Source organism: Agelaius phoeniceus, chromosome 8 (genome assembly GCF_051311805.1).
Source record: "Agelaius phoeniceus isolate bAgePho1 chromosome 8, bAgePho1.hap1, whole genome shotgun sequence".
Lineage (NCBI taxonomy): Eukaryota > Metazoa > Chordata > Aves > Passeriformes > Icteridae > Agelaius > Agelaius phoeniceus.
In genome coordinates, this window is record NC_135272.1 from 32302403 (window position 1) to 32317083 (window position 14681).

The 14681-nt window shown below is 44.6% G+C and overlaps 2 protein-coding genes across 3 annotated transcripts in view; one reads left to right on the forward strand and one right to left on the reverse strand.

Moving 5' to 3' along the window:
- The window catches only part of ZFYVE9 (zinc finger FYVE-type containing 9), a 57011-nt gene extending 43887 nt beyond the window's left edge, over positions 1 to 13124 (forward strand). For both annotated transcript variants that reach the window (XM_077182517.1, XM_054638068.2), the window contains exons 12-19: positions 1693 to 1775; positions 2491 to 2595; positions 5384 to 5534; positions 6640 to 6720; positions 8026 to 8188; positions 9017 to 9122; positions 10024 to 10200; positions 10713 to 13124. In XM_077182517.1, coding sequence (XP_077038632.1) covers positions 1693 to 1775; positions 2491 to 2595; positions 5384 to 5534; positions 6640 to 6720; positions 8026 to 8188; positions 9017 to 9122; positions 10024 to 10200; positions 10713 to 10874 — 1028 coding nt within the window. In that variant the 3' untranslated portion in view covers positions 10875 to 13124. The remainder of the gene's footprint in view (positions 1 to 1692; positions 1776 to 2490; positions 2596 to 5383; positions 5535 to 6639; positions 6721 to 8025; positions 8189 to 9016; positions 9123 to 10023; positions 10201 to 10712) is intronic.
- CC2D1B (coiled-coil and C2 domain containing 1B) overlaps positions 13058 to 14681 on the reverse strand; it is a 28470-nt gene continuing 26846 nt past the window's right edge. Inside the window, exon 25 of the mRNA XM_054638069.2 lies at positions 13058 to 14195. The gene's annotated coding sequence lies outside the window, so the exon portion shown is untranslated. The remainder of the gene's footprint in view (positions 14196 to 14681) is intronic.

The window sequence follows — 14681 nt, forward strand, 5'->3', positions numbered from 1 at the left end:
TTAATTGGCATGTCTCATTAATCTAAATTACTATGAAAATGGTCTGTTGCTAATTTTTCCCAGAACTCTTTCAGACCATTTTAAGAAAATAAGTTTTATAATATACTGTGCAGAGATTTGTCACTTTAACTTTTAAAGTTTTGAGAACATTCGGAATTTTCCACAAAATATGTGTGTTGCTGGAGGAGAAAAATAAAATCATCAAAATTTGCCTTCTGAGGATGAGGACTGAAGGTTAAACTTGTCCAAGGAAACATTAATGTTAAAGGTGTGTAGGTTTTGGTGTGTACCTGCAGGCATTTTTGAAGTAGTGCATTTATTCCCATCAGTATTTAGAAAAACAAACAAAAATGCTCATGTTTTGGATATGACATCTGTTTCAGAAAGAAGTGTTTTGATAATGACAAAGAAAAGTACCTGGGAAGCCAAGCTTTGCATCATTCCCACAGCTGTGGTTTGGATTTAGACATTTTCCCTTGAGCTGTGCCAGTTGTGACTGCAGGGCACTGCCTCAGTTTCTCCCTGCTTTTGTGGCCCAGGTTTGCTGGGTTTCCTTCCATCCTCCTTGCTGGTGCAGCTGTCAGAATCCAGCCACTTGTGCAGTGCTGCTGGCAGTGCAGATCAGATGCAGGAGGCCCTGGGGTTGCTGGGTGTGCAGAAAACATCTGCTGAGCATCCACAGATCAGCCCAACAGCCCAGGCTCAGGGAATTCGGTGCATCTGGGATGGAGCTGGAAACCAGTGGCAGACACAGGAAATTCAGCCCTTGCTGGTGCCTCAGGGCACTGTGCAGAGGTTGGTTGTATGTGGTGTGTGGTGCTTCCAGGTATCAAATCAGTGTGCAGAGGCTGGAGCTGATTCCCATCAGGAAATCCTCATGTTATTCACATGATGCTGAGCGTTCTGCAGTCCCTTCTGACCACACTGGGAACTGGGAGTGTGGCATTTGGGGAAATCAGGCTGAGTGTTTGCCTGAGGATAGCTTAGGAATCCTCCTTCAAACATGTGTTTAGGAAACCTTGGCATTATGTACCAGAGCATGAGTCATGTTCCAGGCATTGTGATGGCTTCTGCTGCAACATAACGTAATGCAGCCAGATCCATGCCCTGCACTCAGAATTGCATCACAGATGTTTGACAGGTATGGATGTCAGCCAAGGAATGCAGATATTTTACATCACTGACATACCATAAATGTCCTTTAAATTGTTTTTGATGTACCCCTGTGGAGTTTGCCACACTCTCACGAAATAATGAAAACAGGAAATAAAATAATCTGGGTTATCACTTGAATGTCACATGTCAGCCACAGAACTGAAAGCCTGATGATGCTGTAGTGGAGAGCAGCAGGATGGGTGTGCAAAAATAGAAGCCATTTCCAAGAAGCACTTAGAAAGGTCATCTTTGCCATCAGGGCCCAGGTCACTCAGTTCAGTCCTGCAGTGTGGAGCCTGCAAGCTTTCCACATAATTATTCTTGTTTCTAGAACAGTGGGCAAGCAGCCATGACACATGTGAGGTCATTACAATGTTGAACCCTTCTGCCCTTTTGCTTTTTAAACTCCAGTCTTCCCAGTCTCTTCTTTAGCTGCTGCTTACCACATTCAAGTGAGGCCATGATATTTGGGTCTGGTTTTGCACAATTTGAGTATGTAAATTTCCACCTGACCTGTTCTTTTCCGTTTTATTCCAGTTTATCCATGCCCACTCTTTAGTGTCAGATTCCGTAAGCCTTTGTTTGGAGAGACTGGACACACAATCATGAACCTCCTTGCAGTAAGTCTGTGATGGAATCTGTGCATTCCATTGGTGTGGGGGGATCTGTGTGGGGAGGTGGGGGCTCCAGGTGCACGTAGCAGCTGAAAGGTCCAGGAGATGCAAGAGGAAGTAGTGGGGATTTGGGTGAATTTCCCTGCTGTTACTGAGAGTGGATGTTAGCTTTCAACCAGACAGTGAATTGTAACAAGGTTCCCAAATCAATATCCCAAACCTGGCTGCTGGAGGATGTTTGGATTTTGAAATAAGTGCATTGTTTGCTCAGACTGCTTCCTCAGAAGTGCTGGGTCATCACAATGTGCAGTCACAGGTCTCTGATTACATCGTGCTCTGACTGAAGGGATGTTATTATCTCTTCCTACTTGGCAAATATTTTCAATATAGGAAATTCTCTTTGATGCATGACTTAATCTCACTGCTAGAAAAACTAATAACTCCATCTAGTAATGTAACAGAACACGGAGAGCAAATTTTCTCACATACAGTGATGATATTCAAGGTTGGAGAACATTAATTTTGATATAGGAGATATTTTTTCATTTGTGTACTGCAATTACATGGGTCACACGCTGTGGTGTGTCTGTCCCTTCCTGCCTTCCAGCCACTTATTACAGTTATTTGAATGGGCTAAGTAGTAGTCACCAGGATAGTTCTGAAACCTACAGTGTTAATGATGATCATCATGGCTGACTTGAAATCTTGTTTTAATTCTCAGGACTTCAGAAACTACCAGTACACACTGCCTGTGGTCCAAGGTTTAGTGGTTGATATGGAAGTCAGAAAAACCAGCATCAAAATACCTAGCAACAGATATAATGAGGTAATGCTTATAAAACATACATTTGTGTACAGTTTCTTTGTGATTGGAGTACTGGGGATCTAGAGGAATTTTTTATTTTATTCACTACCACTAAGAAAAAATGCCTCAAAAGCAAATAGCAACTGCGTGAGGCACACAGCTTTTGGAAGTGAATGAGCCTGGCTTCACAGGAAGAATGCAGTTCCATTTACTATTAATTAAACTCTTAAACTCTTTTTCTTCAGATTTTTGAACTGTTTACATAAAGTGTCATATGTTTGATTTGAGCAAGTTGACAAACTTTACACTTGAGGAAAACTAGGAAGAAAACATGCATTAGCTTTTCTCATTTGTTGTGTGTTCCCACTCAAAGCATTTAGTAGTATTTGTTGGATTGCTGATTATTTTATGTAAAAGTTCCCTCAACATTGAAATTTTATGCTTGATTTCTGGTGTGAGAAAATCAGTCAGCATCTGTAGGAGTTAGTGCTGCTAACTAGAGAAAGCTGGGGGAGGAGGTATTTGAACAGTAATGAAAGGGAACAGTGGAGAAGGGATTGATTTTGTGTTCTGTCTGAAGAGAGGGGGTAACTTGGTGGTTTGAAACCTCTCAGAGCTGGGGTGAGAGCAAACCTCCTGAGCAGAATGGTATTTGTAAAAGTTCTTGTAAGATCAGAGCAGGATGCAGCTTTATCTCAAGAGGGAAATTCCCTGCAAGAAGCATATGAGTAAAATAAGTGAGTACAAAAAATCATTGAATAAAAAAGTGTTCTTTTATGAAGTTTGAAAAAGATGAAATTGATGAAGATAAAGGGTCTGTTAAAAGGTGTTTTAATTTTTGATGCAGTTGTGCCAGAATGGGAGAGGTCAGTGAGGTTTGAATGAATCCAATCTGGCACAGACAATGCAGTTCAGTGGCAGCTGTGCCTGGTGTCTGCAAGGTGTCAGCTCCCCTTGTGCCAGGCATGAGCTGAGAGGACTGAGAGGGAATTCCTGTGTCAGGGACGTAGCAAAACTCTGCCTTGTGCTCAGCTTCCCTTCCCGCTGGGATGCAAACATTCAACCTTTTAAATGGAGAAATTGGTACTTATTTAACATTGTTCATAGCTTGTGATTCATTTGAAAAGTTGTATTCATGGGAATAATTATGTATTAATGGGAATTTTTCATGAGTTTACTTTGACTTAAGATTCACAGAATATTCTGTATTGGAAGGGACCCACAAGGATCATCAAGTCCAACTGTTAACGGCACATACAGGGATCAAACCCATAACCTTGGTGTTACCATCACCCTCCTCTAACCAACTGAGCCAGTCTCAAGATGAATTATATAATAAGACCTTTACTTTTATTTAATTAGAAAGGACTGTTTCTCAGATATTTTCAATATCTAAAAAGTGAAAAACTAATTTGAAATCTCATGCGTGTATTAAATGGGCAAAATTCGACCTGTGATTAACAAATTCCACATTAATATTTAGTTTTTCTATTAAATACATACTTTTGTTTTCAAAATTATTCAAATTTTCTAAAGCTTAGAGGGTCTTAGTTGTCTGTTTAATCCCTCAGCAAAGGTGACTGTTATTCCTTAATCAGTTGCCTTCTAAGGAAGCACAGTTGCCACATCCAGTTGTTTCTTGTTGTGCTGAAGGCAACTGCTGGGCTCCACAAATGTGGCTGTTCTGGAGCTAAAATCCAGTTTCTGGAGCATGGCATGATCAACTGGATAATGAAAGACACTGATGTCTGATGCAAAATCTTAATTAAGTTTCCTCCCCAAACATTTCACCTGTGCACATTTGTCAATAGCGAGCATCAGTTAATGTTCCTGACACTGTAATTAAGGTTTTACATTGGACTGAGAGAGACAAATGTGTTGTGTGTAGCCTGCATGCTTATGAGCTCCAGGAAGCAGAGGTGGGAGTGTGAATGCTGTTAGGAGATGTCAAATAATTCAGTATTTTTCTGGGTTTTCACTGCGGGGGGATTTGTGTCATTTAATTTGACTTTTTTTATTTTAAGCAAACATGTCATTTTCCTGTTTGAAACAAATTCCAGAGTTGGGTGACTCCCTCAGTTTTCTTTTGTATCAAAAATCACCAAGTCTGAGCCTCCATTAAGAGGAATAGTTGAGAAAAGAAACTATAGAATCCACAAGGGTATTTTGTCAAGGCATCTAACCATGTATGTTAGATGATAGTCAGCAGAACTGAAGGGCAACTGTGTCATAAACTTTTTTGGATGCTTTCTGGAGACCTCCTTTGCAGAGAAAGAAAATTTGGATGTTTTTTAAAAGTCTTAAATTGGGAACATTAATCCCAGTTTCACCAGTTCATGCAGGTGAAGCACAGAGACACTGAAGATTTGGTGTCTGGTTGTGGCAGAAGAGGATGAAATGGCCCCAGTCTGAGAGCCCACATGGCACTGAACTGTGGAGGGGCATTTATGATTTATGTCATTAACAACTGCAGTTGTGTAAACAAGCCAAGTATTTCCTCCCAGGGTTTTTCTCCTGATTTTTTTCCCTGTGTATTTTTAAAACCAGGTAGAAAACAGCTTTTGCAATTTCTGTAGCTCAGCTATCCCTTCTACCACTTATGTTAATTGCACACAAGATGGCACTTGAAAGTATCCAGGCAGTAAAAGACCTGAACCCTCTTCTCAAAAGCAGTTTATGGTTCTGAGTGCTAAAACCTGACATGGAATATGAGAACTTGAGAAGCTTCTGATTAAACTGCTCCAAGAACCACCTATTTATGGAAGTGCTCGGTGAGCTGGGTGGAAATGCTAAAGCTTTGTGTTTGCAGATGATGAAAGCCATGAACAAGTCCAACGAGCACGTGCTGGCAGGGGGAGCGTGTTTCAACGAGAAGGCAGACTCACACCTGGTGTGCGTGCAGAACGACGACGGCAACTACCAGACCCAGGCCATCAGCATCCACAACCAGCCCAGGAAAGGTGAGGGGAGCCCTGCCTCGGCTGCAGGCCCCTGGGTGCCTGCCCAGCTTTGGCATTTGGCTACAGCTGAGTTTGGCTGCCTTTCACCCAGTTTCTGTTAGAGAAAATCAGTCTGCCCGCTGGAGTCCCTGACAGGGCAGCTTTGTGCTGGACCTGGCTTGGGTAACACCTCTGCATTAATAATGAGAGCTGGCTTTGGCATTATGGGATGTGCAGGTGAGGTTGTGGTTGCCTGGGCTTGACCTACAGTATGTGAAAGAAGGACTAGATTCAGTAGGACAGAAAGTTCAATAGGAATAACCAACCACAGCAGCATTGTAATAATGCATCTTCAAGCAACTTTTCATTTTCACCTTAATTACACCATCTAATTTCCAGGGTATATTTTTGTTACAGTAGGCTGAAGGGCTGCAGCAGCTGTGTGCTGAGAATTTAAATGTTGTGTATTTGGGGACATTTCTGGCAAAGACATTTATACAATCTCCAAATGAGAACAAGACAGAGGCTGATTTGGATGGTTTGCAAGTGTCACTGGTGACTCCAGCAGATGTACTGGCATGGAATGTCACTTGGGACTGATGGTCTTGTCTGACTTCTGTTAATTTCACCTCTGGAACAAGAAGAGGGATTTCCAGCAGGAATTTCATGATGCTTAGTAGACATTGAAGATAATTTTCCTTTAAGCCAAGTGGCTTTGAGCTGTGGCCTTGCTGGTGGGTTGGTGTTAGTGTGATCCATAAACAGCTCACTCACAATCTGCCACCTGTGTGGGAACATTTAGAAGTTAATTGTGTACTTGGTTGCCCAAAATTAGTAATTCTGAAACTCAGAGGTGTATAGAGCATGGAGAGGGAGAGTGATAAAGTACAAGCATTAACTTAGACAAAACCTGTTGTCCAGTTTAGAAAATAACTGGGTGATTTGCCTTTGCATATCCAAGCTTATGATGTGCAATGCAGGCACCATAATTCCGAGCAGCATTTGTCCTGATCCAGGGTAATCACCTCTCTGGCTGATAGAGCTGATACCTGATTCTTGGGTAAGGTGTTGCTTTGACAAAAGCCTCACTAAATCTCTCCTGTTGTTGTTGTTGTTGTTGTTGCAGTGACTGGTGCCAGCTTCTTTGTGTTCAGTGGAGCTTTAAAATCCTCTTCAGGCTTCCTTGCCAAATCCAGTATAGTGGAAGGTAAGAACTGAACTGCTTGCTTAAAACACACTTCTCTCTTTGCCCAGCTCAGCTCTGCAGCTGAAAGGGCTCTCTCTGCTCATATGCCTTGGAGTCTAGCTGCTGCTTCAGCTTTATCCTACTTCTAAGCAAAAACCACCCAGTTCCTTTAACAAGGAGGAATTTGTGCAGATGCTGCAAAACAGGGTCCCAAGAAAATGAGGGTAAGCTACAAAATACTTGGCTTGGGAGCCTGTGATGGATTCACTGGTTTGGGTTGAATGAGGAAACTGTGAGCCTAAGAAATACAGAATGTGTAATCACCAACCAGCAGAGGAAGCCCTGCTAAACTTCTCTGCTTCCAAATAGCTCTGCAGTGTGCTGGGGTAAGGATGTGCATTGTATGTGGGCAGAGAGAACAGGACAGGTTGAAGGCACCGAGCTGGCCCCTCTTGGATTTGGTTTCTTGTATCACAGAAGGAGCTGCCCTGGGGTGCTCTGGCTGGAAGCTGTTAGTGCCTGCAGGCTGAGCTGCACAGCTGTGCAGTCAGGTCCCTGTGACAGGCAGGCAGGAGTGGTGCAGCAGTGCTCCTGCCCTCGTGCTGAGGGATGCCAGCTCCCCCAGGAGCAGTCAGGTGGCAGAGCTGCTCCAGCTCCTGGCTCACAGCTCTGAGTGTGTGGCCGTGGTGGGGTCCCTGGGCAGCCCCTGCCACCAGAGCTTGCAGGTCATTGTGCCCTTTCCTGTGTCTGATTAGTGGTTAGAGTAAGACAGAGGCACAGGGGGACTCAGGCTCTACATGGGGAAGTGTTTGACTCCTGGTATTTTTGCCATAACTGAGATTCACCAAAGTGGTGCTGGGTTAATGGCTGGAATGGATGATCCTGGAGGTCTTCTCAACCTTCATTCTGTGAATCCAAATTCTGTATCTTTTGCCACTGTCAGGCAAGCACTGACTTCTCAGCCACTGTCACTGCTGGAGTGCTGCTTCCAGAGCCAACAAAGGAGATGGCTCAATGGAGCAGTGTCATGTGGCATTTCTGAGGGTGGCCTAGAGCATGTGTCAGGTTGTGAGGCAAACTCACGGGGACTTTGCTGCAGCTGACTTCACCTGGGAGCTGCCCTTCTCTTACTGTTGTGTTTTCCCTCATCAGCACTCAGCAGGTTTGCAGTTTAGGAAGGTGACTGTTCAGGAGTGTGTTTATGGAGCACTGCTGCCCATGAACATTTAACCTCTGTTGCAAACAGATGAAGGATGTTTGGTTTTTTCTGTACAGGCTGTGTTGGCATGGCTTATCTTGGCTAATGAGGATTTCTTGTTTCCCTAGATGGAGTGATGGTCCAGATAACTGCTGAGAACATGGACTCTTTGAGACAGGCCTTGAGAGAGATGAAAGACTTCACCATCACCTGTGGCAAAGTAGATGCTGAAGACCCTCAGGAACACGTTCACATTCAGTGGGTAGAAGATGATAAAAACTTTAATAAGGGGTAAGTAGAGGAGCACTTGACATCGGTGCCTGTTAAAAATTTTAATTGATCTTGTAAGGCACATGAGCCTTCAAATCAATAGGTATTAAAAGTCTGCACCTCTATTTTGAGTGATAAGATGCAATTAATTGTAATGAAAATGGAATTGAGATACCAGAGCTTTGGAGCATCAATTTAGAATATTGGCAATGCTATGGATTTTTTTTGGCATTGCCAATATCCAGTTATTGGAAACCACTAATCTGTCTCCAACTCTCAGTGCTGAACCCTGCACATTGTGGTCACCTTGCACTGTTGGTGCTTAGTTTGCATTAAGTAAAGCTGGAAACAAAATTGCTGAACATCAAGAGTATCTTTGGACACTTGATAGTTAAGCCAAAAGGAAGGTGGATTTGGCAGCTGAAGCATTTATGGCAGTAAAGTGCTGTTGTGATGCATTCCATATTTCAGGGCTCAGCACCTAGAAAGAAGGATATTTCTGTAGTTTCAGGCTCTCCAGATCAATCTTAGGTTCTGCAATCAAGTCCTGGGCTGTGTAAGCTGTGTTTCAGGTATTGATGGCCTACACTGAGTTTACAAATTAGCAAAAATCCAACCTATATGAAACACCTCGTTACTCTGTTAGAACCCTACAGGATCTCAGCTCTGCTGCAAAGCTTTGTTGGAAACCTCCAGGAAGCTCCTCCTGCACCTGCCATGTGCATGTGACCCCTTTCAGGAATGCCTTTTGATTCCAAGGTCATTCTCTTTCTGCACAGGGCTCTGTCCAGCTCAGTTCTTGTGCTGAGTCAGAGCTCACCCTCCTCCCTCCCTCCCTCCCTTTTGCAGCGTTGTGAGCCCTATTGATGGCAAATCCATGGAATCTATAACCAGTGTGAAGATATTCCACGGCTCCGAGTACAAGGCCAACGGGAAGGTCATCCGCTGGACAGAGGTGGGTCTGTCAGCCACCACAGGGCAGCAGCCTCTGCTTCCCCACGAGGCTGTGGTGCCTTTCCTGCCTGCACAGGGTGGCATCCTGCAGGCCCAGAGGGATGGAACATCCTCCCCCTGACACAGCCACAGCCCACGCTGCCCCGGCCAGCGCTGCTCACATCAGGGCGTTCAGCAACTGTTCAGATGCCACAACAACACTTGCTGCCTTACACACAGGAACAGTTGGTTGCATTTGCTTTTGTGTTAAAAGCTGCCTTTCTACATGGAGACAAATCTTAATATAAATTGTTTTTTAGAAATGTTATTTCGAGCTACTTTCTCTAAAATGTTGCATGTTAAAGTGTTGTGGCATAAATCACGCAGAAACTGCTTGCATGGCTGATGTTGCCTGTGACTCCGCCAGCACACAAATGCTGGTGTCAAAATATTTCTGTAAGTGTTTCACTTTGCCTGCTGAGGAGGAACCAGGCTCCTTACTCTGCAGCTCAGCCCGCCTGTGCCCTTTTTACCCTTTTTTCCCAGGTCACTTGGGCTGAACAGAAACAAGTTCAGTGACAAAAATAGCAGGGATTTTCAGGCTTGTATTAAAAGTGTAATTTTTCTGAACTTAACATCTGTTTAAAAGCAGGTTTTTATTAAAACCATGTGCGATACATAGTGAATTTCCAAAGCAAGGCTGTTGACCAGATCTAAGAGGTTTCAGAGGACTATTTAAATTTAAATCATTCTTCTGAAGTTTTTATTTTTTCCTCCCTAAGGTGACTTGTCTTTAGGGGTTTTTGCTGGGCTTTCCTGAACAGTTACTTCTTAAGTCTTCATTTGTAGATGTTTAAATGACATCTGACCTGAATTTTCTAGAAAAGCCAAGTGTTTTGTCTTGTGTTGACTCTTCCCTTCAGGTGTTTTTTCTAGAAAATGATGAGCAACACAATGGTCTGAGTGACCCAGCTGATCACAGCAGACTGACTGAGAATGTGGCAAAAGCTTTCTGTCTGGCTCTGTGTCCTCATCTGAAACTGCTGAAAGAAGATGGAATGACTAAGCTGGGTCTGCGTGTTACACTGGACTCAGATCAAGTAAGTCTTCAATAGTTTGGGTTTGACTGGGGGACTGTTCTCTTGTTCATTGCCCAGAACAGGAATACACCACTGAAACCACGAGAATTCTGAAGCAGTACCAGCATCAGATGCTAATCGTGTGGTGCTGGCTGTTGTTTGGTGTTTTGGGACATCTGTTAGATCCAAGGCCCAGCCTGAATTAACACAGGCTTGACCCCCATATGGCACGAGCAGCACCTGCTCTGTGCTCAGAACAGACTCTTAGCTGGCCTTTTTGCCAGCAGGTGTGAGGGTCCTGCTCATCCCAGGGAGCTGCTTTGAGAAAACAGGAGGAAAAGCTTCCTTTTGCTCAGGCAGCCACTGGGAACACCAAGAAGCACAAAGACAAGTGGAAAAGCTGCTTTAGTGCCTGCTCGACCCAGTTCCAGTTCCTGACTTCCCTGGGAGATACCACAGCTCCTCCTCCCTTCCTGCCCCTGACTCACAGCCTCATGTCCTGTTCTTAAAAACCCCCTCTTTGTATTTTTTAGGTTGGTTATCAAGCTGGGAGCAATGGACAGCCACTGCCCTCTCAATACATGAATGACCTGGACAGTGCCTTAGTGCCAGTGATTCATGGAGGGGCCTGTCAGTTGAGTGAGGGGCCAGTCATAATGGAGCTCATCTTTTATATTCTGGAAAACATCTCATAAGAGGACTTCATTTTCTGTTCAGACCTGTTCCAGCAGCAGTTGTATCTGAATCATTTGCACTTTAAAACTGGAAAATTAAGCTTTTGTTAACACTATTGGGGAAGGGGGGGAGGGGGGTGGGACAGTTGTTCCATAATTCTAAATCTTCTATGCATTGTCAACAACCAGAGGATCAGGGCAGCTTCTATACTACAACATGGCTATGCTATCCTTGCAGCTAATCCACTTCTGTTACTGTTTAGAAAAATGCTCATGTTTAAAGACTTACAGTCGTGTACTCTAAATGCTCAAAGGGTGCAAAGATCACTGGGGCGTAAATAAAAAGTGAAATTCCAACCTTGTACTGTCTGTAGATGGACATGTAAGAAACAATCAAGACCTCCATTCTGACCTCATCCTAATGCCATTTGTGGTTATTCTATAGACATTAAAAGTAACGTTTACATTGTTTTGACCAGATTATTGGTTGAAATATGTTTGGAGAAGCCCTTGAGAGATAGGGAAAGCTTCCCTAGCCATAACCCTGTTTGTCCGTGCATCCAGAGGAGCAGGACAGGCAGCTCTCTGCAGTTGTGTGTAATAGGCTAGTTTCCTTTTCTCCTCTAATTACCACAAAAGTCTGTCACTTGGGCAGGTTTCTGTGATCTCCTACAACAACTCTGCTATTCTGTACCTTGTTTACAAATCTGTCTGAAGCAGAGGAAAGATCAGCCCTGAAGTGCAGTTCCATCTTGTTCCTTGTCCCCAGTAGGTCCCGCTTTGAGAGGCGAGTCCCACCCAGGGCAGCTGTGTCCCCTCCCTGCTGTTTGCTGTAGTGTAACGCCAGTGTCACGTAACCCGAGCCAGCTTGTACTTCATATTGCAGCCCCATGTCCAAGCTTACCTGTGATACCAGTGTAGAGTGGCTGTTCCTGCATGTTCTGCTGAAAAAGGCTTTGTGGTCAGTTCTGAACATGTGCACTCGGCCCAGTGCTCTTGGTCTCCCCTGAGAGGGCTTTGGTAAGGAGAGCAGCTGCTCGTGTCTGCCAGGGCCTTAAGAAGCTGGAATTGAGCATCAGCCAGAGGAAATGTGGTTCCATGTTCTTACTGTCTCCATGGAAAGCTGCTAACCAGTGGCAAGAGCTGTAAGCAGGAGAAGGGGTTTGGTTTGTTTAGCCAGTCATGCAAAGCAGCTCTTGTGAGTCCCTCCCAGGAAGAGGGGTGAAGGTTTCTCCTCCTGTCTGGAACTAATGAATTTGGGAAGAGAGGTGCTAATTTATGGGGAACATTTGTGGTGTCAAACACTCCCTGCTGCCGTCCATTCTGGGGGAAGCTGTGACACAGTAACACCAGTGGCCTTGCAAAGAGAAAGAGAAGTGCCAGGCCACTGTGAGACTGAGGCTCTGGTTTTTAAACAAATCAACACCATTGGCTGGGCAAAGGAAAAGTACCTGCACAGAGTGGTATGTTTTATAGAAAGGCAGCCCAGTGTCTGCACAGAGTGCACTTGGGAATAAATGGCTGCTGCTTTTCAAAAAACAAAGTATGACAAAGCCAATGTTCCCAATCACAGCTGGCACCACCCAGTCCTTGGAGAAGACAGGCCAGGGAACTGGGGCCAACTCCACAAGCAAAAGCTGGCCAGCAAGAGGGAGCACAGTACCACGCTCTAAAGGGTGTCAGATCCAAGTGAAGCCTCAGCTCTGGCATTTGGGACAGGGTGGTGACAATGCAGCTCATTTAGTGACCCTCGCCCTGCTCCTGCCGAGGTGCAGCCCAGCTGGACTGAGGCCCCTTGATCCCCTCTGCCCCCTGGCTCTGCACACTCTGGGACAAGCTCGGCACGACACGGTGTAGGCACGGTTCCACAGCTGGAAGAGCATTCCAGAAACTTGGTGATAATCTTCCTCCTAGAGCCTGCACTCCAGCTTTGCCACAGCAGCAGCTTTCCAGTTACTTTAGTTGCATTGTTACGCTTAATAATGCAGTAAAAGAGGTGAAAAATGTTTATCTTTTCTTCTTTTGCCCCAGAAGTCTTTTAGGTTTGGATTTTGTTTGTGCAAAACACTATCAACTGGTGACTGACATGTCTGCTTCAACCATAGCCTTTGAAATGACCTTAATTACCATGTTGTTAAGAAATGAGTACTTGTTTAGAAAAAAATTGTACTTTTAAAATTCAGTTAGTTAACACTGCAAAAAACTGCATATTATATTTTTATTTTCAACATGTAGTTTTGTATATTAAATTTATTGAAATTAAAAACTAAACACTGTATTGTCTTCATCTGCTCAGGAAGACAGAGGCAGAGCTGCCTGACCTGTCTGGACTCTGTTCTGTCTCCCAACCTGCCCATCCCTGGCACAGGCACATCCTCCCCTTGGAGATCCCTGGTTTCTGTTAGCTCACAGAGATTTAAAAACACAAACAGATTTAGTACCCTTGCTTGGATGCTGCTGATCAAAAAGCATTCCTGAAAATGCATCACGATCCAGTTTTTTTAAAGGACAAAGTGGGACTATTTTCCCCATCACCTGGAAGAATTGTAAAAGCCCATTTTTGTAAAAATACAAGGAACATTTGGGAAGCAGCAGAGTCTAATGGACTTTCTTCTTTTTTAAATTAAAACCCCAACACCATAAAGGATGAAGGCACAGTACCCTTCTGCGCTGGACAAGCAGTGCAGCAAGCACAGCACACAGAACTGGGAGCCAGAACAAAACCAGAGGTCTGTAAACACCAACCTGCTGGGGAATCCTGGGGCCTTTCCTGCAGAAAGGGACAACCCTTGGAACCTCTGGTGCCAAGGCTGTGCCCAGAGGAGGGGCTGGCACCCCTGAGCTGCTGCCTGAGAGCTCACCTCTGACTTAGGAAACAAAACTAGACCCCAACCCAAATGGGCCTGGATAGGAGAGGACAGACAAAGCAGTAGCAGACTGTTCACTGAACCACGCCGGCTGCTCAGACACTTGGGAACAGGAATTCTGGTGAAGGTCTTACCTGTGACTTAACCAAAGAGCTCTGGCACTGCCTGAGGGAATTTTTAAAGGGCTAAACCTTTCCCACAGCACTCTGCATAGTTAATGTAACATTCGTCCTGGTGCTACAGCAGTAGTCCCACATTAAGGCAATTCTGTCTATTTTGGGCAGACCGGTCCCAAGCCCTGCAGCAGCGCCTTCCCAGAGCCTCCCTTTGCCTTGGAGTTATTAATAAGCACTATGGCTGTTATCAAAATAGACATTAGGTTCAGTAGTGCATTCATTTAACATCTTTGGTGCTTGCAGCTTAGCAGCATCTTCCTGCCTTCGCTCAGCCCACGACTTCCAACATTCCCACGGATCTGGGGAAAACAGCGCAAACAAACCCATCAGAATTCCTTGCTGCAGAACAGAACAGTTGCTCACAGCTCAAGGAGACACTGCATGGAAAATGCTGACACCAAGGTTCTGGATGGTCAACCAGGAAAATCAATGGAGCAAAATTACTCAGCTCCAGTGATGGAAAGTGCTTGGGCACGAGGCCAAGTTGTTATTTCAGGTATGGTCACCAAATGTGCCCCTCAGCCTGACTGGAGCTCACGGGACCTGCTGACCTCCTTGGCTGGGAGGACACCACTAAAACAGGCCCTTTGACACCCAAAGGGTGACTCCTGTACTGAAATGAGACCTCAGTCTCTACAATCTGACACTATTTGCCACACCTTTGATCCAAACAGGTGATGTCACTCTAAAGCTGATGAATATTTGCTTAACTGCCATTTAGAAATGTAAAGTGATTACATATGCTAAGGAAGAGGGAGCACAGAGGCTTCAGGAGATCAAGCAAA